The 27089-nt window shown below is 44.0% G+C and overlaps 1 protein-coding gene across 7 annotated transcripts in view; it reads left to right on the top strand.

The window, feature by feature from the left end:
• The window catches only part of EPHA5 (EPH receptor A5), a 193056-nt gene that overhangs the window by 149222 nt on the left and 16745 nt on the right, over window positions 1-27089 (top strand). For 5 of the 7 annotated variants that reach the window (XM_066548094.1, XM_066548090.1, XM_066548089.1 and 2 more), the window contains 7 exons: window positions 8932-8997; window positions 15586-15653; window positions 17019-17144; window positions 18193-18378; window positions 21941-22002; window positions 22800-23009; window positions 24810-24959. In XM_066548094.1, coding sequence (XP_066404191.1) covers window positions 8932-8997; window positions 15586-15653; window positions 17019-17144; window positions 18193-18378; window positions 21941-22002; window positions 22800-23009; window positions 24810-24959 — 868 coding nt within the window. The remainder of the gene's footprint in view (window positions 1-8931; window positions 8998-15585; window positions 15654-17018; window positions 17145-18192; window positions 18379-21940; window positions 22003-22799; window positions 23010-24809; window positions 24960-27089) is intronic. The other 2 variants (XM_066548095.1, XM_066548093.1) reach the window with 1 other exon arrangement.

The raw sequence follows: 27089 nt of genomic DNA, 5'->3' as shown, positions 1-27089 counted from the left end.
GTCCCCCAAGCGTTAGTAAATCATACAGAGAGCTTCCCCCACAGAGGGAGACACTCTGCCTCAAACCATCCCATTGACTTCTCATGTGCTTAAACATAGGCAAGTGATGAAAGCCTGGACTATACCATCTTTGACAACTTTAATGGAAGTTGATGGAATTTTTTGATGAACAAGAGATTGTGGTACTGGGGCAAAATCTGGCCTGTATCAGGATAAGTTTGTACTACAATATTAAACTTGTTTGGCAGCCAGCATGGAAGGCACTTTTTTCATATTCTACATGTATATTAGTACCTTTTTAGTAGCAGTAGTCAAACAATGCAACATCCTTCATGCATATGTGAAGTACTCCACAAAGTTTGTGAAGTACATCTACTGATAAGGCTGAATTTGTTTTCAGTGCAAAATAAACATTTATGCTTCTAAGGTACCCATCAGCCCACAGTTGCTTTTATGATACAGGTCTGTCCTAAGCTCAGGTCTAGCAAGGTGGCTCTAATTTACAGGATATTGTAAACATTAAGAGATGTTACAGATGCAGAGGAAGTGCACTGAATTTGGTTGAGTTGGTTGAGGGTCTTATTTCCCAGAGGAGGTAAGGTATCAGTTTGCAAATGCAGAGCAGTGAAATCCTGCCAGGCTGAGCAACTCTGTCCCCAGGCATAAGGCATCCGTGGAAGGACACGGACAAAGTCATTTCCTGTCTTGAAAGGTAAGTGTGCTGCCAGACTCATCTCCAGTCAAGGTCAGAGACTGACAGTCTCTTCCAGCTCAGCTGTTCAAGCTCCTGTTGTCTGCTTTGAGTGACTCGTTGGGCTTAAAAATGGAAAAGTAAATGCTTCTGTCTGCATGAGAAGCATGCAGCAGCAGAGAGGGAGGGGGGGTGAGTCAGTGGCTACAGGCAATTCACACCAGGGCCTACAGGAAAGCTGTAGTCAAAAGACTTGGCTCTGAACACTCTAGACAGGATTCAAGTCTCTCCTTAAAGACTAGAGGTTGTGATTGAAATTCCTCTTCAGTCAGAGCAGGTGGATGTGAACCTTGGCTTCCCCCAGCCCAGATGTGTGCTTGTATTGGTGCAACAGGAGAATGCATGTGTGACTGTAGGGAAGTTGTGGATGTAACCTGGCACCTCTGCAAGGAAGAGTCTGGGGGCTGAATGACAGGTGGAGGAATGTACATCCCTCTGTGGCCATAGGGCATCAGAACTGTGTGGCTGCCAGTAGCTCCTGCTCTTCCCACAGTTGCTGGTAAGGGCTCAGTACCCCTCTGAGGAGGATGTACCTTTGCAAGTCTCCTTTTCACTGCTACTCTCTCTAGTCTCAGCAAGCAGTTGCAAACGCTGAGCCATTTGTCAGCAGTTCTCATTAGTTAAATCTTTCTGTTCTCTTGCCTAATGTGCTTTCCAGGATGTGCTTCCTCTTAGCTCTTTATCTCTTGGCATGCTTATGAAAGCCCTTGTGTCCTTTGGCTAGAGTTTTATTGCTGCCTCTGCTGCTACCTTAATCCTCCTGCCTTGTACTCACACTTCCCTCTGTGGACCCCAGGGCAGCTGCAGGTTTCTGGAACATTCTCCATGGATGTCTGGAAAGGATAGGCACAGGGAGCTGAGCTCTTCATCCATTTTTATCTTTTCAACCCTTACCCTAACTGAAAAGACCACAGTCCTTCATTTGGAACTGGTGGAGAAGCCTCCCACACCAAGGTTTGGTCCATTATCAGAAAATTGGCTTTGAAACCACAGGACTTCTCTGCCAGTTTGACTTCCCATGAATTTTAAAGCCCATCTAGTACATTGAGTGACTTGTGAGAACAGCAAAATAAACCCCAAAAATCCAGAAAGATGACAGACAATTTGAAATTAAACAAAACAAAGAAATTGCTCTGGTTTGGAAGAAAGCAGAGATGCCAGGGAGATGTGTTACTCATGCTGCTTTGCCTTGGATAGGGATTCAAGATAATTTGTGGACTAACTCTCCTGCTGTGACAGCAGGGACAATAAACATGTTCCAAGTCATGGGATAATCCCTTTCTGAAGCAGTTAACCTGTTTCTGGAAGATGTTTTCCTATTAAACCTCTGGAGTGGTTGTGTTGTGAAGCAGTGTCTGGTTCCAGGGGGGTTGCATTTTCTTTCCTAATTCTTTCCTGTATTTCCTATTAGGAAAACAGCTATTTTGAACTCCAGCTGGAATCACTACTGCTTGCCACACCAAGCAAGCTGTGCAAAGCCCGGGCTCTGTCTTTTCTGTTGATGTAAGAGAGCAGGAGGAAGAGGAAAACCATCTTGCTCTGCCACACTGAAGATGTAGCCTGGCCAGCTCTTGAAAATAGGCTGCTTTGTGCTGGCTTCAGGGTGCTCCCAGGTCCCTGAGAGGCCCTGGACACCTCAGGATACTCCTCCCTAGGATGCTGTATGGCACCTCTTTGCACCTATCCTCCCAAGTCCCAGGCTGCAGCAAGCAGAGGCTTGAGAGCAGTTCTGCAGTGCAAGGTGAATGTCGTCCTGCTCTTGGCAGTTCTGTGAGGAGTTTCCAGTCACAGGGCTGAGGAGTTTGCTGGAGTCTGCAGGCTTTTTATTTTTTGCTAGGTTCCCAAAGGCAGGGCCACACCTCTGTCCTCTTTTTTTTTTTGCTTTCAGGTCTCTGCAGTTCTCTGGCTTCTTTTGAATGAATGTAAGTAACAGCTTGGCATTTCCCGTTGGCAGCTGGCCCTAACCAAAGGTCAGCTGAACAGTAGCCGTGGTGGCATTTCCACATGTCAGCGTCCATCTGTGGAAATGCACTTTGCGTCTGAAGCTGGAGATTCCTGGGAATTTGAAACTAAATGTGCTCTGCCCTAAACAATTAAGCTGAATTTCAGAGCTGATTCACTTGCAGATGCTCCAGAAAACTTCCTGTAAATAACACGTCCTCTGACCAAGGTCATAAATGCCAAGCCAAATAGCTGATCACTTTTTAAGTTATCCTGCTCCTTGCAGCAAGGACATATTAATAATATAACAATTGGGATTACAAATCAAAGAGATTCACTAAATCAGACTGTAGTTGTCTCAGCATAAAAAAGAGAAGTGGATTGAAAATCTATTATTAAACCAGCTACAAGTATTTCATTAAAGAACACAGAGTTGTTATTATCTCTGTTTTGTTGGGATTGTGCGTTCTCAGAAGTGCTGTGCATTTTACAGATAGAGCAAATCTATAAATTTTGCTTTCCTAGCAATGCATGAATTAGATGTCTGTTACCATTACTGTTCCTGACTGAAGTATGTATTAATCTAAAATCATTACTGACTTTTGTTTTAAAGTCTGCGTCAGACAATCCAGAGACAAAGATCTTTGCACTCCATCTCACAGGGAGCACTAAAGTGCCTCAGTTTTTGTTGTGTGGTATCAGTATCCTTCTCCCTACAAACTGAGGTCAAGAGCCAGGTTTTCAGCAGTCTGAGGAGGAGACAACTGCTCCAGAGCAGTACCCCTCTTTTGTCCTTCAAACCCAGCCCTCTTTGCAAAATAGACAAGGTCTTAGAGTCAGTGTAAGAGACTGCTGGTCCCTCCAGTCCCTCAAGCTTTCAAACTTCATAGCACTGAACAAAAGCATGAGCTTTTACAGAGTAAAGTGGGGAAGATATTAGGTCAATGCTGTGCATGTTTGCAAAAGCTGTTCAAAACAGCCAAGTCAACTGTGCATCTGCATTTATAGCCAACTACCCATTATGGATGACCTTTCCATCTCAAGTGATCTTCCAAAGAACCAGAGGGAGCTTTTCATAGAACTTAGGGGGGAAAAAAAAAATTGAAGCAGCAAAAAACTCATCCTCACCCTGTGTCATGCATATATAGAAAGTCTCCTTCTGGCAAGGAACTAGCCTCTGAAAGACAAAGCAAAGACAAATCTTGCCACCTGGGTACTGGCAGTTAGAGGCTCTTACACCAGTGTTTCCATCCTTGACCTTGGCTGATTTAGACTTTTAAATATCTGTGCGTGTGGTGGCAGAGGGCTACTTTCTGGACACAAATATGTGCATCTTGTTAAAAAGTGGCTTTCAGGGAATAGAGAGGGTGAAAGATTGGGGTTTATATCCCAGGTCCTGAGAGAGTGTTTGCAACCTTCTGTGATGTGGAAGGTCAAAATGGATGAATTTTTCCACAGCCTCCCCCCATCCTATTTTCCAAGTTGTGTCAGGGCTTAAAATAGTTTGCTTTTTCAATATTTCCGTAGGAAATGGGAGACAGTCTATAGATAATGGTTTTCAGAGAGAATTTTTCCAGCATGAGTCACAATTTTTGTTAGTTGGGACATTTTAAAGGATTTTTATCTCTGCATTCTTGCATGCTCTTCCTTCTTCCTGCAGGTCATTGTCTCCTGTGATTTATTGCCACTTTATTATGCTGCCTACTGCCAAATATCCCCCACGATTCACCTGACAAGAGGAAGGATTTTGTTGAGGAAGCTACTGCTCTGCCAAGTCAAAATTCCCATCCACCCAAGAGCAGGCAGGATCTGGTCCTGCTTCTGTTGGGGTCAAGGTTTTCACTACTTCCAGCCTATTAACAGCCTCTTTGCTGGGACATTGTCCCAGAGAGAGAGCACTGGTGTACAGTACAGCTCTCTGAAGGGAGCGTGCTCCAGTGCCCAGTGCTTCTGCACGGGGTCAGACCTTCCTAGGGCCTGTGTGGAAATCTGCTGCCTATAGCACCCATCTCTAACATCCTGTCAAGATCAGCTTGTCAAATTTGGCTGCTCCAGCGCCTCATTCCTCTTCTACTCTTAACACTTTTTGGCTTAGTGCAGACTCACCAGGCTCAAGGCAGTCTGTGCTCTGCAGTTTCAAGACAGGTTTAAGGATCCAGGCTAATCTGCCTTTGGATGACTTTGGCCCAGACAGAAGGTGAGAGTTGACCAAATCTAAAACTAATCTAAAACTAAACTCCAAGTCATTTCTGAGTTCGTCTGGCAGCAGCCAAGGGAATGGGCTGGAAGGACTGTGATGAACAGCTAAGCAACCAGCATAAGCTTTGTCTGGGCAGGGAGAATGGGGGATAGTGCAGCAGTAAGTGATGAAACCTCCTCGCCTCCTTGCAGGTGATTTGTTTGATGGCATTGTGCAAGTCCTGTTTCCAGCCCAGAAGGGAACGGGGCTGCCCTTCAAGCTGGAATTTGTAGCAGCTTGAGGCTTCTGCTCAGCACCCCTTGTGTATGTAGTCTTTGAAAGTGGGATTTTACAATGTCTTCTCTTGACTGTGGAGTGGGTAGAGAATGAAAAAGGAAGTCAGACTCTTGTCCTTCTGCACCTCTGAATATGTGGATGTTTCACTTTGCTTTGAAATCAGAAGTGTGACCTCTCCTGGGGCTTCACCATGTAGCAGCATTTGGCCTCTTACCTAGAAAAAAGGTTATCTCTGCTTTCTTATGTCTTAGACATAGAAAAGTATAATGCCAGAGGTCTTTCCAAGTGCAGTTCCTTTCCCTGAAGACATTGTTTTCCTTCCCCATAGTGACTGCATAGCTGTCATCTGCTTGGCCTTCTGCATTCTCAGCTTCTCTCAAACAGTGCAGAGACACACTTTAATGTATGAGCTAGGATAGCTGAGCAGGTGACTCCTTAAACATTCGTACATTTTGGGACAAAGTGGGAATATATTCCTAGCAGCTCACAGTGTTTAATGGTACTTCTCTGATGTTTAGAGCAAGCATGTTGACTCAGGAATTGCTAGGTGTAGAGCTGGCCTCCTGACCTGGAGATGCAGGAAGCAATCATTACCATCACTCAAGGCTGTATGAAGGATTAGAAAAATCTTCCCAGGCACCCTCAAGTATTTCAGTCTCTAATTGCAAGCCTCTGAAGAACATCCCATTAGAACAGCTTATTAAAAGCAACAAATGAGACTTCCATTTATCATGATTCCAAGACTTCAGCTTATAACTCTTAAAAGCCACATCTATATATGGCAGAGCCTCTCTGAATTCTATCTAGCCATTAAAAATGTAGTTTAATTCCAAATGCTCTCTGGGTCATCTGCAGACTTGTGGTAAATTAATTACTTTAATTGCAGGCACAGTTGCTGGGGCCCATGATATATATACATTTCATTAACCAAGCCCAGGGTTTGAAACAATGCCAAGGGTGTTGATAAGTGCTCCTCGCACAGGTTTATTAAAGTTTGTGCTCTGGACAGTTGGGTTTGCAAACCTCATAAGCTTTGTGGGGGTCACCTTATCTAGAAGAGGAGGAGTGTTGTCTCTGTGTGCCTGAGATAGCTGAAAGCGGCAGAGTTGGGCTGGCCAGGGAGCAGGGCAGTGCCAGCAGGCCACAGAGGTCCTGGAGGTGTCACTGCAGCTGCAGGCTCCTCTGCTTTTTTCTTTCCCATCTGCATCCCTTTCCTTGAAGCCAGGGCTAGAAGCAGGTGTCATACCTCGTTTCAAGCAAGCTTGGCTTTTGGAGATGTTGTTGCCTCAGAGCCTGTTCCTTCCCAGCCAAGGGGATTTAACACTGCAGGTGTTTTCTCAATAATTTTTGCTGTTACATGGACATGTCATCTGTTATCCTGCAGCAGATCAGAGGGGCTCCTGACCAGGAGCAGCCCCCACTAGCTCTCTTCATAGTTTGCTCTTTGATTCAGTGAGCTTGGAGGAGACTTTGCAGATAAAATTGATGTATGCAGTGCTTGGTTCAACTCTGCTCTCCAGTATAGGTCAGCTTGATGGCTAAAGATCTAAAACCCTGGAGAAGTCTGGCTGTATTTCATTAAAAAGCATTTCAGTCTTACCCATAGCATTTGATCTTGTCTGGAAGGCTTTTGCTTTCAGCTCCTCAGTTTTTAGACTAAGAAAACCCTGCAGGAAAGGAGGAGATGGGAGCTGGGCCCCTGCTAGAAGCCATCAGGCACCCAGATCCAGTGGCCACAAGATGCATGATGGCTTTGCTTGAGTTTAACATCAGTTTTATTTGCCTCAGGATTTTTATATTTTGAAGTTTATCTGCAAAATCAAGCCATCCTTTTAACTCAAGTAGTAATAAATCTTCTTTTGTCCTGACTGTTCAGACCAATTAGTAAGTTCACTTACCTAACCAAGTGCTCCGTGGACCGGAAAGTGAATTTTATTGTCTGCTGATCCTGTTTAGTTTGTTTCTAAGCACTTTAGATTTCCCCTAATGCTAAACCTCAGAGTATTTTGACCACAAGTGCACAGCTGATGGGTTTGTAGGAGCAAGGCTACACTGAAGTACATTTCTCTTGCACCTGAACATTTGTTTTTTACTCTGTATCAAAAGAGTGAGATCTGGATTCAGCACGGGGAACTGATTTAGTCTCAGAGCAGCCCTGTTGCTGATGGCCTCTTAAAGAATTTTCTTTGTTCAGGGAAACGTTGAGCTCTTTTCATTTTAAGGAAGTGGTTGCTTTTCATGTTAATTGAACAGTTGTTTGGAAAACTTTGACTTTGCATGCTGAGTGGTGTGGAGGTGTGGGAAGGTCTGGTGGCAAGAGCATTAGAAAATGCCTGGGGGAAAAGGGCCTCCTGGCTGAAACGTAAGCTAAAGGGTCACAGCCAAACTGATCTTTTGGAGATGCACCAGTTCCCTGCACTCAGATCCTGCAGGGTTAAAGGAAGAAAATGGCCAAATTGACTCAAGATATTTAGTGCTTGAGTTCCCTTTGTGCACCTTTGAGTTTTGGATCTCTGGTGTTAACTTGGATCTATGGAATGGGTTAATGAAGGCTGATCTCCTTCCATATTAGTATGACTGAACAAACTGGGGCATTATGAAAATAGAAAATATTGTTAATTATAGTTAGAGATATTGGCATTGCTGTTTAGAAAATGTTAGCAAGTTATTTTGCTGATGCAAAAGGAGCTTAGAAGACATTCTTCACCAGTTTTAATTTAAGTAAGCACATAATCCAGTGTATAATTCTGTAAATCATTGCATGCCTGAAGTTATTTTGCATCATAATTTAAGGCAATGCAGTTGTAGAATGTTAATTTTGTCTAAATAAACGATTTTAATGTATTTAGGCATTGTAAGTCATACTGTATAAAAATCTGATGTGCACAGGATTTTTTTCAAGAATGACTTCTTGTGATGACTGAGGAGAAATGAAGTGATCTTCAGCTGACTTTAATTGGAGTATACCTGCACCACTGGGCTCCTGCTTGTACTGAAGTCCTTCCTGTTGTTTCTTCTGCACTGTGTTCTTTTCCAGGATGAACTATCTTAATAGATTTGGTAACAGAAAAATTGTCCGTGCAAGTTCTCTGACAAGGGATAAAGGGCAAATACTGAGGTGCAGCCAGCATTGGGTTGAGAACTGATGCCAGGCAAACCCATAGTCTGATTAAAGTAATGGCTGAGCAGCCTTCGAAGGCAAGCTGTGGCTGCATGGAGTGCCTTTCAGCTCACCATATTTCGAGTGTATTTAGGCTGAATGCTCTCACAAGGTCCTGCTTTTGCATATACCTAACACGTGCAAAGCTTTCCTGACACAAGGAGATGCAGAAAGGGCTCTGTGAGTACATGCATAAGGATCTGCAAAAGCAGGGCTCGTATTCATCCAGTGCTTTTCCTTTGTTAAAGGCAATTGTTATTGTACCACATGCACGCTTGTGGAAAAAAAGTCACTTTGCCTGCTTCAAGGCAGGTGCTTAAGTTTAAGCACATGGGTGGCCCCATTAATCCTGATGGTGGTACTCCAGTACAGGAAGCACATGGTTAATTGCTTTACAGCAGCAGGATCTAGACACTCTCCCCAAGGCATGTTTCACCAACAGTAGCACATGCCATGAAACTTTTGCAGCCCAGCGTGTTCAGGTCCAAATAATAAATGCAATAAGAAGGAAGAAAATACATATAGAAATGTTGTGAATGTATTTGCACCTTGCCAGGGCGGTGGGATTATTCCTTATCCTGGGCCTTTTTGTTTGCTTTTCAGTTGCTGCGATCATGGCTGTGGGTGGGCTTCTTCTCTGCGTGCTGTTGCCTATCCGAGCCTAACATGGTCAGTGTTCCCACCCGTGCTGGCTCCTACTCCGTGTCCTCCGTCCGTGTTTTCTGTGCACAGTCTGCCTCTCCCTTCCTTTCTTGTACTGGCCTGGAAATCACTTTCTCATCTGGTCTCTGTACCCAGCTTGTCTATCTCAACAACTGGAAATAGCGTGACCTGAAGCAGAGTGTATCTTCAGCAAGAGCAGGGATCTCAGGGGCAAAAACCCGCTGTGTTATGCCATGATCAATCCAGACACTGCAGCAGGTGTCTGATAAAACACCATGGATGCTGGACACCCATCCAGTCCTGCTTCTTGTCATCCAAAGGGGCTGGGGGGAGGTCATGTGCCGCCAGAGGAGGCAGGGGGTAGGCGGGAGCAGGAAAGTGTGTATTTGGTGGCATGTGACATGCATGTCAGTGGAATGGAGTGTATGTCATGGACATAGAGGGCAGTGTATGACATACACAGCAATGAGATGGTGCTGCTTGCCCCCGATATGCTCCAGCAGCAGTGGGCATATCCCTGCGGGTGTCCTGAGGTGCGTGTCCATGCTGCATGCTGTCCTGTTCTGCCACCATCTGGGCTGCCTCACCACCTTCTGCTCTCTTGTACTCCCCTCTTCTCTAACTGCTCAAAGGAGGGGTGATTTTAATTTCTGTTGGTTTGACTGGATGCCAGTTGAGTTGCTTCCCAAAGAAGAATCGGCTGTAATATTTGTGTGGACAGAGATCTTCCTAAGCCTCCTAAGAGACGCATGTAATCACCATCCCCAATCAGATAGCTGCTTAAGACCACAGAATTTCTGAGACATCCCACATGCATTGTTAAGCTGGGAAGTTTTCTCAGCATAGCTGGTGAGAGGTGTAAAACTCTTCTGCTGTGTCTTCTGGGGGATGCTGAGGCTTTGCATGGTGGTAGCTGGGCATGGTGCAGTTCCTTGCTGTGGGGCACAGCAGTCACTAAGGTGGACCATTTTTGATCTTCTGGTGCTGTATTTTTTGTTTTGATAGAGAAGGAGTTTTGGTTTTGGTTTTTCCCCCTGGTGAAGCATTTTTTACTTGGTTTTTTGTGATTTTTCGGTGCTTAAGAGCAGATTTAGCAAGCAAGGATGCTCAGCTCAAAGTGTGTGCCTGTAAAAAGTTGTTCTGGTATGTGGAGCACTGTTTTGGCAATGATTGCTCTGAAAGAAAACCTTGCCAGTACTTTTACTGTCTGTCATATCTGTGGTACCAGTGCGCGAGGCAGTCCCTCACTGCAAGTCATGCTTCAAATGTCCTCAAGCAAGGCCCCCAGTGGAGGATGACAGCAATGGAAAATAGTTCTCACAGAAGACCAGGACTGGAGTGGATGGCTATGAAGAAGAAAGACGCACAAGGAAAACTTGGCTGACCTGGAAAACACCCTCTGCAGGTTTCCTCCTGAGGTGCAGGGAGACCAATGTGGCAGCAGGCTGGGAGGGGGAAATGGGAGAAGTTACTTCAAGGCACGGATGCCACTGGCTGTGCTATGGGAAGGCACGACAACCTCTTTAGAGAGATTTATGGAAATAACTTCAGAGGGAGCTTCCTGCAAGAGGGGAAAATGGTATCTTGTTTAAATTATTTTTAATTGTTCTGGCGGTGGTTTAGGAAAGCAGGGAGTCGTTCAGCGCAAAGGCAGGGAAGGACTAAAGGCTAAAAATACCACTGCTGGATTTGTGAAACTTCCTTTGTAAGGCATCCAAGTTAATCAGAGGTCAAACACAGGATCACACACGTGTAGAGGGGGACAGCAGTGCTGGGAAAGCTGCTGAGAAGATTGTGAGCCCACAGCCCTTTGGAAGGGAATCTGCCCCGTTCCTCTCAGGCCAGCCATCTCCTGCATCTCCTGAACTGAGCTAAAGGTCTTGGCTTGTCATCAGCAGACCTTTTACTGCTCTTTTGATCTTGTGCAAGAGGAAAGTGAACAGAAAAATGGAAAGCAACTTCCAATATAGAAGCTGTTCAGTTTACACCAGTCCCTTGAGTATTCCCTGGTTTTTTGATACTGAATTTATCCTAGGATTGCAAGCAGCAAAGGCAAATGCTGAACACAGACTAACATCACTAGTGGTAGTCTTCTGCCTCTGGCTCAGTATCAGGATTGTTTATCAAGGATAAAGCTATTCACTGAAAAAGTTATTGTCTCCACACATGAGCTGAGGCGACAGGATCTTGGCCAGATGGAGAGATCCATGTTTGTTTGTTCCTCTGCATGGAACACGATCCTGCACTGCAACACGTATGCAGCTCTATTGCTTTAACATCTTGGAACAAATAGTCTGAAATAAGCACTAACCCCTTGTAAACAATAACCTTGCAGTCCTTGCAAACCTCCTGTAAAGTGACAGCTTGAGATGGGTTGGAAGCATTCCTCTAAGTTGATTTATTGCAAAAGACATGCTTCTGAGTGAAGGTCTCACCCCTGAAAAAATAGTGGTTTGTCTCTGTTTCAGAGAAGTGCCTATGCTTCGTTTATCTCATATTTGAGAGATTAAATACATGTGTAGGTCTTTGCAAGACTGGGATGAGGGATTGCATGCTGCTTCAGGGCACAACCTGTTTGATGGTGCTGACTGCACCTGGCAAGGTGAAGTCCCTTTCCTCATCAGGGATGTCTCAATGCTGTCCCCACCTGCACTTCCAGTAATGCCTTGGCTGTGTGCTGAAATGCTTTGGCCTATGCCTGTAAAAAAGGTATGTCAAGATTTTTTCACATCATCACCTAGGGCTTGACATCCAAGGTCCAGGTTCAGAGTCCCCTGGCTGTGTCTTGCCTGGGCTGTGACCAGAATGGTGGCCCTGGCTAGGGAGATGAAAACTCTTTCCCTTGGGCATTCTGTGCTTTTCAGGGGAATGCCTTGACTGGCCAAAGGGCCACACACAACCCAGCAGGGGTATCCTGAAACACAGGGCAGAAACAAAAGAATCTCCATCAGTCCAGGGAGAGCAAGCATCTTTCTGCCTCACTTTGTGAAGGATTTTTCTCTGTGAATTGGCTTCTGTCATGCAAGGTAGTGGGCATTGGTTTCCCAGCTGGATTGTTCATCTTTCTACCTGTCCATTTTATATTTTATAAACCTATATAGGGATCATTTTATAACTTCACTTTTATAATCTGCTCCATAAATATTTTACGAGCTGCCTGCCAATCTGCAAGTAGTTTTTAAATAAGACATGATGCCTTAAGAATATTTAAAGTCTCACTTTTCTTTTTACCTCTGATACTTTTATTGAAAAACACAGAGCTGTGCAAGGAAGGCATCTGCTTTCCACATAGAGAAACTGGGACAAACCCACAACAGGAGTAAATGAATTGAGATTCAGGTGTGCTGCTGAATTATGTTACCTCTTTGGCTGAGCATCTCCAGCTCAGTGGGAGATGAAGCGAGTGTCAGGATCTTTATGCTTTTGCTGTGCATGATACAGAAAAGATATAGGAAATCTATGGTTTGTACAATGATAATAAAGTAGAGAATGAGTCTTCCATCAGAGCTTTTGACTCACAGCTTAGCCAATAAATATCAAGAGCAAATGCACATGCAGAAGTGGATTATTTCACAAACAATTGAGAGCTTTTTTTTTGCCCAAAATATATTGCAAAGCCACAATATTTAGATTCTTTGATCTGCCAGTAAGATTCACAAAGCGACTCCGGACTGTTAACCCAAAATTACATATTTTTATAGGATTTAGTTGGGGAAGACAGGAGAAAAAACTGCTTGTGTGTGTTATTTAAAGCATCTGAAGGTCAAGAATGGAAGAAGCGCAGTTTGGCCCCAGTCAGTGTGGACTCTGGGTAGTTTGAGAAAGTGTGTGAAGGGCTCAAGGGATGGCAGGTTTTGCAGCAAGCTTTATTAGCGACACCCAACTGTTGCTTGACAGTCACAGTCCACTAGCTGCCATTTCACTTTGATGTGTCTTGTCAAGGCTTGTTTTAATGATGCTTCAGGCATCCCAGAGCCTGATTTTGTATGCTAATGTGATGTGCTGCTGTATGTGTTTCCCAGCTCAAGAGAAGAGGGCAGCTGCAGCCAACTGGTTTGTGTTGGCCCTTGGAGTGCATCCCTGGGCAGTAAAACATGGACTGTTATGCAGCAAGGTGTGCTTGGATCACTCTCTGCAGGGAATGGTGTCTCTCTGTCTCCCATATTTATGGTCAAGGAATCAGGAGATGTAGGTCATAGAAAGGATGATGTTAGAAAAGCATTTTTACAGGCAAAGTGCTCCAAACCTGAGGAAGAGATAAGGGCATTTGCTCCAAAAGGCAAAACAGAAGTATTGGATACGTTTTTTTGGTAGAAGGATGAACTGAGTTATATGTATTTTTAAAAGGCAAACTGAGTCATATGCCTCCATCCAGAAAAGTTAGTTCTACAAAAAACTGATGTAACTTTGGCAACTTGCAGCAGAAAAAATTGGGGTTGCCTGAAGTGAGACTTGATACTGAGACTCACCTCTCTATTTAGATAAAGGGGAGGTCATATGATGAAGAAGAAGAATCCATTCTCACCAAGGGTTTGTGAGCACCAGAATGTGCTTTGAAATGACCCTTACTCCCAGAGTCTCCATGTACACCTAATGCTTAGGTTTTGAGTTAATGATGCAGGACCCCATCTCAGGAAATGGCCCTGCTGCTTTTAGAGCAAGGCAATGAGCACCAACATGCAGATAACTGAGCCACATCTCTGGGCACCTCAGTGCTGTTCTTGTGGGGTTTGCATTCAAAGTGTTATGGTCTTAGCTTGGTTGCTGCTGCTGAAATCATGCCCTGCATGTATAGCCTGGCTGTTTATCGAGTGCAACCTCTTTATCTCCCTGCCTGCGTCCCCAGACTGCCTGCCAGCCTTCCCTTGTCTTCTTGATCCGTTCCCCTGTGCTTGCACAACCTTTGCAATCTCTTTTTCCTTCCTCTCCTTGTAGCACAGGTCTCCTTTGTCCCCAGGGTAAGCTTCCTCTTCCTTGGAATAGCCCCAGAAGCTCACGTTGCTTTTCCCCTCCTCAACTGTCCAGCATCCAGCTCTGCTGAGTCCAGCTCAATGGTGGGATCTCATCATGTCCAGGCTTTTGTCTGTGATTGTGATCATTTCACAAACCCAGTGCCAGAATCCTATAGCCAAAAGGCTGCTTGGCCCCTTGCATCTGGGCAGACAGCAGTTCCCTGTAATAGGCCTTCATGCTGAGTGCATGTTTCATGCAGATGCCTGTTACTGCCTCCTCCTAATTGCAGTTTTGTTCCTGCTAATCATATGCTCTTCCTTGCTGTGAGTGATGCTGGAGTGCTCACATGCCCCTAGCTCAAAAATCACAGAAGCAATGGAAGAGAGGTCTCTCAGCTTTAAGTGGCTTCTTAGTGGCTTGAGGCTTTCTTTGAGGTGTGCCAGCTAGTGACTCCACTGCATCCTGGCTGGCTTGCAGGTGTCTGTTCCAGGCTTTTCATTCTACCAAGCAGTGTCCTTCAGTCTCATGTTCATGCAGTTTTCTGTAGGATGATCCAGTTCCTGTTTCCAGTTGTGTTATCAGGTCCTTGGAAGGACAGGCATATGTATGTGTATCCTACATACGTCATCCTGTCCTGTATTTTTAAATGTGTGTGTGTGTGTGTAGCAATTTTTCTTGCCACTGCAGTTGTCCTGGGGCTTCCATGTGGTTGTCTAAGTGAAGCAGATCTCAGAAATGCCACCAAAGCAGACAGTTAATGCTAATGCAAAACTATCACCTAGAAAACCAATGAGAAGAATGAAGAGTCAGGGAACAGCGACCAAAAACTAACAGAGGATTCCCTAGGGGAGATGCAACTTGCATACAACTGTAGTTGTGACTCCATGGTAGTATCCAGCACTATCCTTGCACTGTTGGGCACTAATGTAGGAGCAGGATAGGTCAGGCAGCTTTCCTTCTTCCATCTTTTTTCTGCTGGGCAGAGGGGATCCCATGAATGGCAGCTCTCCTGTGGAAAGACAGGAGATGTGCATGAAATGCTGTGCAGAGCCAACAATATGTAGGAGACACCTGAAGGCAGTGAGGCAACAGGTTTGGTTTTGCTTTGGTTTAAGCCATTATTTTGCATGTATATAAGATGTTAATGTTTACACAAGGCCATTTTCTAAAATACCATAATTTAAAGTTCTGTCCAAATGCACAGTGGATGAAGGGGAGCATGCAAGACATACACCACAGTGCCTGCAAAAGCTCTGCAGTCCAGGAGATTTTGTTTCTGCAATTCTAATGTTTCATCCCATTCTCCTTTCGTTGTCCTTCCTGTTCCCGCTTTCTCTTCTTCTTAAAAATAGCTGCATTAGATGTCAGGTAGAGTGGAGTTTTTCAGAAGCATCTGTGGGATTTGGAAACACAAGTCCAATTGAAAATCCATGGGCCTTGAGCCCTGAATCCCGTTTGGGAAATTGCAACCAGTTTGATGAGCTAAAACTGGGACAGCAGCAATAGAGCCACCAGAGAGGTTGGGTTCGTCACTGCTCTGGGTTTTTGTGCATTGTATGATTCAAAGTAGAGAATGGAGTTCTGCCATACCAGAGACAAAAATACTCTTCTGTTGTGGTTTGTTGTTTTTTTTTTCCCCAGGCGATGTGGCTATAGCAAAGCTAAGCAAGATCCAGAAGAAGAAAAGATGCATTTTCATAATGGCCACAGTGAGTAAAGCATATATATGTGGTTTTGGCTTTCTGTGGTAATGAGAAATTCAACTGAGAGGTGGTTTACTGAGGAAAAAAAAAATCTGCTTTTGGTGGTAATTGACAAAAGAAAGAATTGTTTGTGCAGAAGTTTCTTCCTGCCCCTGCTGCAAGCCCCACAGAGAACTAAAGATTTGAACAGTCCTTATATGTGCTGAGCTATTCACACCTGTATGTTTGCACCCGATCATTCTAGTGAGCCATTTCGGTTTGTTCCTCTGTCTTTGCTGTGTGAACTAAGATGTTATTAATTTTTTCTGCTCAGCACATAACAACCTAACATTTTTGTGGTCTGGATGCATCAGTCCAAAATACCTGTTTGAAACCTTTGCTTCACCCCAGGCAGCTGTGAGGACCAAGCCCACTGCTGCTCTTCAGCTTGGATGCCTCTGCAGAGGTGTGAGGAATAACACCAATTTCTGCACCTAGGAAGCTTTCAGAAATGTTGTGTTAATGCCTTTGTATAGAAAACCCCTCTGCAGTGATGCTAAAAAGTAAATCTCATGGTTGTTATCAGTCCTTCCTTCATCAAGAGCTGTGGGATCTGGGGATGGGTAACAGTGAGGTGCCTTTTGGGGTGGAAAAGGCAAACACATTGTGAGTGAAAGTCAAATTTCCATTAGTGCTATGTAATGAAGGCAGCAGGAAGCTAATCAATTAAGAGCCACAGTGTAATGTAGCTGTCTCATTAGACTGATGAGCAATTCTTCATGTGAGTAGCCTTAATGATTGTCAAAACAAACTTATAATATGGATAATGAAAATACTTTTTCCCCTCTCAAGTCCTGGAGAAAAAGCCCGCTATTGATTATATTCATACTGATACAACCCACAGGCTTTGTACTGCAAATATGCAGTTCTTTTAAATCTCAGTAACTCCGTCTGAAATAATGTGGGCGATTGATTAGCTGATGTGTGACTGGTAGGGCATAATTTATTTCAGCTCTCCATCAACCCACATCCATCCAGCTTGCTTTGCAAGTTACTCCTGTAACATTTTGCCATTTGTACTTTTCCTCCTGGTGTACCCTCTTTAGTTCCAGAAAGGAATCCTTTTCTACCAGATGCTGGACCAACCCATTATACAGCACCAAAAGGGATTTTTAGCTGCACATCATTCCAGCTGAGCACTCCTGTGCTTTTCTAAATATGCCGAAGTTGCACATATGTCACATATAAACTAAATATCATTTTTCAAGAATGATACTCATTTTCACCATAGAAATAAATTTCCAGCAGAGCAGAGTGCCAGGGACAGGAGTGTGTAATGCCCATTTTCCGTGTTGTCATGTGCCATTAAATGTGCTCAATTTGTGTTTGCAGTTAAGCTGCCTGGAGTGAGGACCTATGTTGACCCCCACACCTACGAGGACCCTAATCAAGCTGTCCACGAGTTTGCTAAGGAAATTGAAGCTTCATGCATTACCATTGAAAGAGTTATCGGAGCTGGTATGGAGATGCATTCCATGACCCTTTTGCAACATGAAGGGTTGGCTTTCTTAACGTGAGAGATCTGGGAAGGGCTGTGAAATACTTGAGCTCTTAGGTACCCTGCAAGTGAAGGTGAGCGTGTTCCAGATGAAGTTTGGGACAGACCTGTCACTGACTGCGGTTTTGAAATTCAGGAGCTGAATTGAAAATTCAGAAAATGGTCCAGAAAATGGTCACAAATGATCAGCTGAGCTATTTCGATGAATGCTGGGGGAAAGGAGTCACTTTAAGTTTAACATTCTTTTTACCATTTGAACCTTTTTATCCCGCAACATTAAGGTCACTCTTGAAGCAAAAATTAAAAATAAGAGGTCATCTGTGACATTAAAAAGCCACAAGCCAAAGTCCAAAGCTTTAAACTTCCTTGGTTAGAAGAAGAAACTCCCATTTTATTTCCACTAAAGCTGTTTGTTTAGACTTGCATCCAACCTTAGGAGTATTTTCTATCCTCTGAAATTGTGGGCTTGGATGTAATGTAGTGTTCACCAGAAAAAAAATCTATTTAGGTTACTTTTTGGGAAAGGTAGTAATAAAATTGTAAAGAATTTATAAAACTCTTAAAGCTTTATAAAAATAAATGTTACTGTGAAAGGCTGACAGCTTTCCATCTATGTAACTTTCCAAAGGAAGGTTAAGAAGCAAGTGGTTTGAGTTTTACAGCTATCCACACAGGACAGTGATATAGGATATGACAGGACTCTTTCATATAGTAGACAAAAATATTAAATGAGAAAAAAGCCCAGTGGAATATAAAGCATAGCTCTTTAAATATAGGAAAATTACATTTTTACTCAATGTTTTCATGTGCTTATGAATTACTTGGCTTGTGGTGCAGTGGCTGTTGGAGACAGTCATCACTGCGATGTTCAGCAGTCCATATCCATGAATGCAGGGCAGCCCTTTGTGCTTTCCATCAGCCAAGGCTGTGCTGCATCCTGTAGACACAGGCACATCGTGTGTTCCCTTGATGTGATGTGATCCTGTTCTTCCTCATTTTCTTCTGCAGGTGAATTTGGGGAAGTCTGCAGTGGGAGGCTGAAGCTGCAGGGAAAGCGTGAGTTTCCAGTGGCTATCAAAACCCTGAAGGTGGGCTACACAGAGAAACAGAGGAGAGATTTCTTGGGAGAAGCAAGCATCATGGGGCAGTTTGACCACCCCAACATCATCCACCTGGAAGGTGTCGTCACAAAAAGTAGGTACAACTTGCTGTGGGCTGCTCACTGTGAGCTCTGGCTTTGGGGGAGTTGGTTAAGAGAGAAAGACTTAGGGAGAGAGCCTTAGGTGATGCCTGTTCTGAATGCACTTCTCATCATTTCTCAAAAAAAAGTGTTCCTTTCCAGAAGCAGGGAAGAAGAACAGGACTGTAGGTGAAGATGTCAGGAATGTATAAAACCACAATTAAAACAAGCTCCCTTTGGGATCTGCTGGAGATGCCCCTGATAATAATTGCCCATGGTGCTGGCATATGGGAGGGATTGAGAGTTACTGAGGTCTGACTGCTCAGTTAGCAAAACAGCTTTCTGTAACTTTTGCAGCCCAGTTCTTCTCCAAATTACAGTATGCACTAAAGATAAGGGCAGGGAAAGGGACAGCACATCCAAATTGCCCAGCACATGGCTGTTGGTGCTGTGCTGAGCCTGTGGAAAATGTGTCAAGTTGTTGTTACTCATCCATTTTAGAGCCTTGGAGGACCTACATTATTTGCATCAAGGATTATTTTGTTACCTAATTCTAAGTTCTAAAATAAATAACTACTTCTTTATTTTAAGTTGTGTTTTAAGTGTAGAAGCACCAGTCTCACAGGTGTGAATGGCTGTCTCCCCTGTTGCCTTCATGCTTGGCAGTGTCAGAGCTTGCTTAGCTCCTGCTGTTCAGATGGTGGCATTTGGGGCCATGTGCTGCTCTCAGTACCATTTGTCATTCCTCAGAGGAAGCATCTCCAGCATTAGCTCTTTTTCAGGGCTGCAGTAGAGAAGGTACAGACAGAGGCTCCAGCTGTTTGTCCTTGTAATCTCCACAAAATCAATGCTGTTTTGTAATCAACAGCCTTTTCTTGCATTTTTCTTTGAAATTACATTTCCTGAAACTTTTAAGAAAAAAATAACCAGAATGGATTTCTCCCAAAATTTTAATAAATACCAAAATCTCTTGGGGACAACCTGTGTAAGAGCTCCAATTTCTAGCCCTGCAGGAATGTGGAACATTGGGTAAAGAGCAAGTGATGATTATACACCCATGAAAGCTGCTACTGGCATTGGCCTGAGTCCTTCTGGCTGCTGGGGCCTCAGGGGATGGTTGGAATTTCCACTTTTAGTGAGAATGTGCCTCCCTAGCAAGCTGTCTTTATATAAAATGGCTGTCTGCTTCAAAAGCTGTGGAAACACAGGGAGCCCTGCTTCTAAATTGGACTTGGAGCAACTAGAGTTTGGATTCCGTATGCACCCAGAGCTTCTTATTAGCTCAGTAAATATTTGTTTACTGCACTCAAAATTTTTTTCCAGCAGACATCTGTAGCATCTTCATAGGTTTTCCCTTTTCTTTTACATGGACCAAAGCAATTTTTATGAATCTCTAAGTATTTAACTTCTTTTACCCTTCAGTATCTCAGTCATTGGCCTTTTGTAGAATCAGATCTTTAGGGTAAAATCTTTAGGGTCTTTGCTGCATCATGATTTACCTTGGAAGTAAATTAGGTTAAATTGAATTTAATTAGGCCATTTTTAATTCTTAATGAGAATATCATTGTATTTAACCGATATAGTTCAAATGCACACCTTAGTTAATTTGGACTAATCATGCTCATTGTCCTCTTGTAGACAAACCCTTTGCTATTTCTGCTTTACAAAGGTAGTGGCAGTTTTCATTTGCATCCCATTTAGTTGCACCAATGCAATGTGCACACCACTGACATGAGTGCCATCCACATATATTTTATGACCATGTAATGCCAGCAGGAGGAAGCCCTAGTGACACAGAGAATCAGCCCAGCACTTTGGAAGGGCTGATGTTTACTTTTAATTTACTTTGTTTGAAAGTTATCTATTTGTGTCCTTATTTCCATGCTCTTGGAGATGGGGTTAATTTATTCCATGATTGCTGCCAACCTGCAGCAGTCAGATAATGAAACATAAGTGCCAGAAATCTTGCTGGTTTTTTCTCTGATGGCATCCAAAGGCAGGAGTCTGGAGGAGGTCCCCCAGGGTGGTGGCATAACAAGACACCATTCTCACTGCAACACTGCCTTGAAGTGTCAGAGATAAAGGACCCCATGCTACAGTTGGGTGTTTAGCTTTTAAAATCAAAACAAAACATTAACATTTGAGATATCCCTGGAGTTTTCTTCCCTGCAAAGCCACTGACATGTTTGCCATCCAATAGCAATGGCCCCTGAGATCTCTCCTCCCTCCTACATTCAGCCCATGCCGTGTGTAGACAGATAGCTGTCATCCTTAAAGGTGGGGCCCATCTTTCATTTGGGATTCAGCAATATTTTTCATGGTCCCAAGGTGCATTTCTCATATCAAAAGTAATATTTTGGGTGAGTTTCAAGCTTGGGCAGCAGTTGTGAGAGAAACGTAAAAGAATTGAAGCAGCACAGGTCCTTCATGCTGCAAAGGTAATGTTTGCACAGCAATGAGTATTTTGATTGGCAAGTTCACAATTACCTTTGTTATGTACATAATTAAGCAGTAAATTAGGCAAAATAGTTAAGGAAATCAAAAATAGGAAAATTAAGATCTATCTAAAGGGTAGGACATGCACTGATTTTTAGTATTTACCTTCATGTTCATGTTATGACACACAGCAGCTCTTGTTGATCATTTCTATAAAAGACATTTATAATGCACTTTACAAATAACTGACAGCTTCTCTTTTGTCTGTGCTTTGTGCTAACTAATGGAAATTGATTTAAATAAAAAATAATTTACATGTTCTTATAAGATTTCATTGAATTTACAAGGGCTGGAGCACACCACATTAATTATTGCTACTCTGTTGTGGCAAGCTAGCGAGAAATTAGATTTAAAAACTGAGCAAAAACTATATATAATTACCATTAAAATGACTCGGGCATGAAAATTAATCAAACAGATTTGGAAAAACATTATTATTCCTGTCAACAATAGGACACCAGGTCTTTTGTTAAGAACTTTTACTTTGATTTCCACTTGCACTCATTCCACACTTAATGAGCTTTTGTTCTGCAGTGTAAATATTCCTTCTCTTACTTCCAGATGTGTTTGCAAGGATAGTCACTTGAATTACAAGGAATGAAATCCCATCCTTTCCTAGTCTCAGTTGTGATGGCTACCAAGCCCAAGCTTCAGATCATCCTTGTTGCTCTTGTTGGGCTCCTGTTGTTATTTCAGGGTGTTAAAGCTTGAGGGAAGGATCCAAAGACTTTGCTGTGTGCATTTTGGCCTCTGCAAGCTTTCAGCTTGTTGGTGGAGACAAGAACAAGGCTGCCTGGCTTCAGCTTGCAACATCCTTCTCAGTCATCATCTAAACAGTCTAGGGCTTGGTACCCCACCCGTAATATGGTATTAGTTTTTAATCCACTCCTCCTCAATTTCCCTACTTCTCTACATATTCTGGGAACAACTCTTGTCATCCTGCTGGGACAGCAGTGTCTTGGTGTAGATTTACTGTTGCATGGCTGTATATCCAGATGCAGAGACACTATTAAAAGACTTTTTTATTGCTCATGGTTTTTAGATAAATTCCTAACAAACTCATGCACTTTTTTATTCTAGGCAAACCAGTAATGATAGTGACTGAATACATGGAGAATGGCTCTCTGGATACATTTTTAAAGGTATTTCTTAGATCCTTTTTCCAGGGGGACCTGGGGACTTGTTTTGGGTTCCTTGTAGATGGTTAATATCAATGAAAATGTTTTCTGGGTGTTGGTGCTGCCCAGGGGCAGGAGTAGCTCAGTTGTCTCTTTGATCTGCATTTACACAGCATCATGAAGGACCTGGGGCGTGCAATGATAGAAACACGTAAGAATAAATTGGAGGATATTACATTTATTTTAGAAGGTAGTGGAAGGTATTAACTTAGCCTGCAAAATGTGGTGTGGTTCAGGAGCAGACCCGTACTGCAGCATAGCAAACCCCAGACTTGTCAGAGTTTTTCCATGAAATGTAAGAGCTAGAGAAGGGAGAGTGAGGGAAGTGGTTAGAAATGCAATGTGGCAACATGGGGAAGAGCTCCTACCCCCTCAAGTGTTCATGAACCCCTACAGGTAGGACTTCCATGCAACTTGGTGCCATTCAGTTGCCTGACTGAGAAACAGCCCAGCCTGGTGCCCTTATTCACCTTATACACATGTGTTTGCTCCAGTCACAGTCTCTCTATCAGCCACCAGTAGATGCAGCACATTCCTTGATCTCAAATTAAAAGAACTACATTTCCTTATCTTTGTCTCTAGAGATCTTAATCTAAACAGTGAAACTTAGAAAAGCTTCATGGACAGAGCATGAGAGTAATGAATTATTAATTTTCCTGGTTTCCTTCCTTGGAGACTTGCCTTTGCATTTTTATTCCTGCACACACAATGCTGAGGGTGCAGAGGCTCTCAGCTCATCAAAAGTCTCCTTCCTTTTGCAGAAGAATGATGGGCAGTTCACCGTCATCCAGCTGGTCGGGATGCTGCGAGGCATCGCCTCTGGAATGAAGTACCTGTCTGACATGGGTTATGTGCACAGAGATCTGGCTGCCAGGAACATCCTGATCAACAGCAACTTGGTCTGCAAGGTGTCAGACTTCGGCCTCTCCAGAGTCCTAGAGGATGACCCTGAAGCAGCGTACACAACCAGGGTCAGTTATGGGGGTACCAAGCTGATGGAGCTCAAGAGAAACTTATTTCTTGCCACGTTTTGCTGTTCAGGCTCTCTAGCAAAGAGTTTCTACAAATCCAGAGCCTCTAAACTGTGCAGGAGGGTTAGATCAGGTGATAACAGTTAATTGTCACCAGATTAATTTTGCAAATGCCTTTAATTTATAGTGGGGGTTTATATAACACAGAGTTTAAATAACACAGAGTTTAACTAATAACTCTGAAGTTTAAGTAGGGTACACGAGTCAAGTAGCAAACTTTGCAAAGTTGCCATGCTTCCAAGCTCTATTCTGTCCTCTTTGGTGAATAGCAAAGGGAAGAAAGAGCAATTGCTTTGCTCAGGCACCCATCCTGTAAGCCATGGTCTTCTAAACAATTTCACCTTTTTAAAACATTATTGTGTAATGAATGCCCATTGTAAATAATGCACACTGCCCTCAGCATTACCCAGTTGAGAGTAATTTCTCCCAAACCAAGAAAGAGCTTTTCCAACCTCAGTGCTCTGCCCCTGCTCTGCCCACATGGCACTGGCACGGGAGAGAGGGGGTGGGCAGGACCCACCTTCAACAGCACAGACTTGGAGAGAGCCTCCAATATTAATGGCAGTGATTGGCACTCCTTGGACATGTCTTACTACTGTGTTTTTCCAAGGGTATTGTTTTGAGGGTGGTGGGAGCTGTCTTGAGTCATGTTCCCTGTTCCTGTGGACATCTTGGAAAGGCCTTCCAGCTTTTGTCAGTCATGGCCCCATGATGGGACTCAGTGCACAGCTGGACTGGCACATCCCTGCAGGCTGAAGGGCTCTTGGCCAGCCCTGCTGTGGCTCCCATGTGCTGCCATGTGCTAATTGGCACTGCTGAGAATCTGGCCCTTCACTTAAGGCATGCGCTGCTGAGCTTGTGAATAAGTAATTATGGGAAGAAGAGACTTTTAAAAAGTTGCTTTGAAAATGTGTTCCAAATCCTGTCTTTTTCCAATAACAAACACTGTTAGGGGGCATTCAGGGAGACCTTCCAATATTTAGCTCAACACGTAGAGGAAGGGACTTCACAGCAAAATATTTTTTTATATAAATCAAGAGAGACAGCTCTTTAAACCCAATGAGAAAAGTATTCCTTAATCCAGACTCTCCTTTCCCTCCCCTTTCCCTTCTCAGAGCTGATCTGAAGTTTGATTTCTAAAATGATAGAAAGGAGAAAAGGAAACAGCAAAGCACATTTGACAGCTGTGGCATCATTTTGAGTCCCACAGCAGAGGCTAAGCCGGCTGGTCTTTGCGCACACAGATTTCTGTGCCTGCTACACAGATCTCTCTGCAGGACCAGGACTGCATTAAAAAAAAGAAAAAAGAAAAAAAGGGAATTACTTCCGCAGCAATTTGCATGAAGCCCTCGTTAGATCAAAGTCTTCCTCAGCCTCAGAACTGTCTGTTCCTCCCCCGCTCGCTCTCAGAAATGGAGGAACTGTATTCCCTTACCAACCCGTGCAACATAATTGAGATGTTGATCCTATACATGTCCCAGCATTCAAACAACACTCAAACAACAAACCTTCAGGACAGCCAATTAGTAGGCAGCCTACAAATGCTTATGGGCTGAGATAATGTGGAAAGGGGCCCCATGCTGTCAAACAGATTTACTTTAAAATTCGATGTCTCTTTCCAGAGAGAAAATAACATCCCTTGGTGCTCTGAGAAGAGCTGTTTCGACTTTTTTCGCGTGTTCTCTGCCCTCCTCTGCAATCTATTTTTTTGGGGTTTTTCTCCATTTCTTTTCCATTTAGGGAGGGAAGATCCCCATTCGATGGACAGCACCTGAAGCGATCGCCTTCCGCAAATTCACGTCTGCCAGCGACGTCTGGAGCTACGGCATCGTGATGTGGGAGGTGATGTCCTACGGCGAGAGGCCTTACTGGGAGATGACAAACCAAGATGTAAGCACATGCCAGATCTGCTGTGTGACGGGACTTTGAGGGCTCAGCACTCGTTCTGCTGTCAGAGAGGCAGAATGGGGACTGGAGGAGGACAGCTGCTGTAAGAATGGCTTTGCTGCCCCATGGCAGACAGAAATGATCCTCCCTCCCCTTTGATGCTGTTTTTTTTTTGCAGCAGCCCAGAACAGGCTGTGTGCAGAGGGAAATGTGTCTGCACGGAGGCAAGCCTGCTTCCCCCGGCAGCCCGCTGGAGCTTCACTAATGCTGTTAGAGCTGGAGCCTGTCCCTCCTCTGCTTAATGACAAAGGCCTGCCAGGGGATAGATGCTGATAAACTGGCAGCATTTCAGTTGTGTGTTCAAACCCCTGCAGCCACATAAGGCAGAAACTCACGAGAGTTGTGGTGAGGGCTTTGTTTCCCAGCAGAAAAGCTGGGTGATTTGATCTAGTGACAGCAGTCCACAGAGTTCCAAGAGTCTTGGTCATTCTTGCATTGCTGATCTCAAGAGAATAGTTTTGCTCCAGTTGTGAACATCTTGTAAGTCTGTGCTTGCACAGCTCTCATGCATTTGTACAGTACCCTTCGAGTTGTGTCCCCTTGCTCCTGGGTTCCAGTGCTCCCTTGAGTCTCTGACCTCGAGGCCACCCTGTGAAGCACCTCCAAATAGTGAGATGCCTGGGAATACTCTCTCCCACCTGACTGCAGCTCCAATCCCAGCCTTGGTAAGGATCTTTTGATCCTACTGCAGGGCTGCATTCTGCCCTGAGCTCACCATCAACATCTGCCTTTGTCTCAGGCTAAAAAAAATTTAAGCCTGGGGTAGCCAGATTTTCTAGGTCCCTCCTTCCTCTTCACATCTCTGAGAACTATGATTTACAAAGGTCTCTGAGAATGCCAGCTAGTCATGAGGTCAGATTCACCAACAGGGCATGTGGGGCAGCCCTGCTACCTGTGGAGATCCTGCTGCTGGATGGGTTTCCTCTGGGCACAACACTTGGTGTTTCATCCTTTCTACTTTTTTTGAGCAGTCTTCCTATTCCAGCAATTTTCTTCTGTTTCACTGGCAGCAAGAGCTCTGACTGAGCATTCTGCTCTCCCTGAGTTTTGTTAGCAAGCCTTTGCCATCAGTGGATGTTACTACCTGTCACACTGAGCTGCTGTCTCATCTCACTTTGAGTCCAGGTGTGGAAACAAGTGGTACCTTTGAGATGGTCACACCATCCTCCTTGCCAGGGGCCTGAACACACTGTTTGGCTTGAATGCCCCACTGCTCCTGCATTGCTGAGCCTGTCACATTTGCAGGAAGTTCAGTAAAGCGGCATGTACCTACACAGGGATTTATCTTAATCAAATACAGGGACTTGCTTCCATAGTCTGTGCAGAGAATGCAGGAGTTGAGAGCCAAGCTTTTCTGTTCACACTGAGCACTGTAACTATCTTTAATGCTGATGTACTGGCACAGCACAGATGTTGTTCAGTAAATGCCAGGCTAAGATTGAGGCTGGTGCCAGGGAGGTAATGGTCTGTGGCCAGGGGAGTCACTTGTCTGAATCATAGCACTGTGAGCGTCCACACTTTACAGAACTGTTCCAAAAAGCCCAAATGCCTCCACGTTCTGTGGGGCACAGACTTGCCTGGAGTGAAAGCAGAAAACAAAGGACTACTCAGATATTTATGAGCATCAGTTCCTGCTTAGGCTTTGCTTGTGTAACCTCTCTGTTACTTGCCTCTGCCCTTTGTGCAGATGGTAAGTGCCTGGATGGTTGTGGCATAGGAACTTAATTCAGTGCTGTGGCATATTTCTTGTGCAATTCTTCCTCCTTCAGCTCCTGAAGGCCTCCTTTTCTTTCCTCCTCTGCTTGTGTTGACAGAAGAGTCAGTGGTGTTAGATACAGCACTGGCTTTTGTGCTGAGAAAAAAGGGGTCACATAAATTCTGGACTCTTGCAGAAGAGTTGCACAAGAGTTTCTTGTTGTATGACTTGTCATTAAAGCACATCATTTTCAAGCACAACTTGATGATGAGCAAAATTATTCTCACCCTGTTACAGATGGCTTGCTTTAAAGGAGGTGAAGTGCAAAAGGGCAGAAAATGTTTTAAGGCTACAAATCACATTTTAATGTCATGCTG

Source organism: Molothrus aeneus, chromosome 4 (assembly GCF_037042795.1).
Source record: "Molothrus aeneus isolate 106 chromosome 4, BPBGC_Maene_1.0, whole genome shotgun sequence".
Taxonomy (NCBI): domain Eukaryota; kingdom Metazoa; phylum Chordata; class Aves; order Passeriformes; family Icteridae; genus Molothrus; species Molothrus aeneus.
This window is presented reverse-complemented; position numbering and strand designations above follow the sequence as displayed.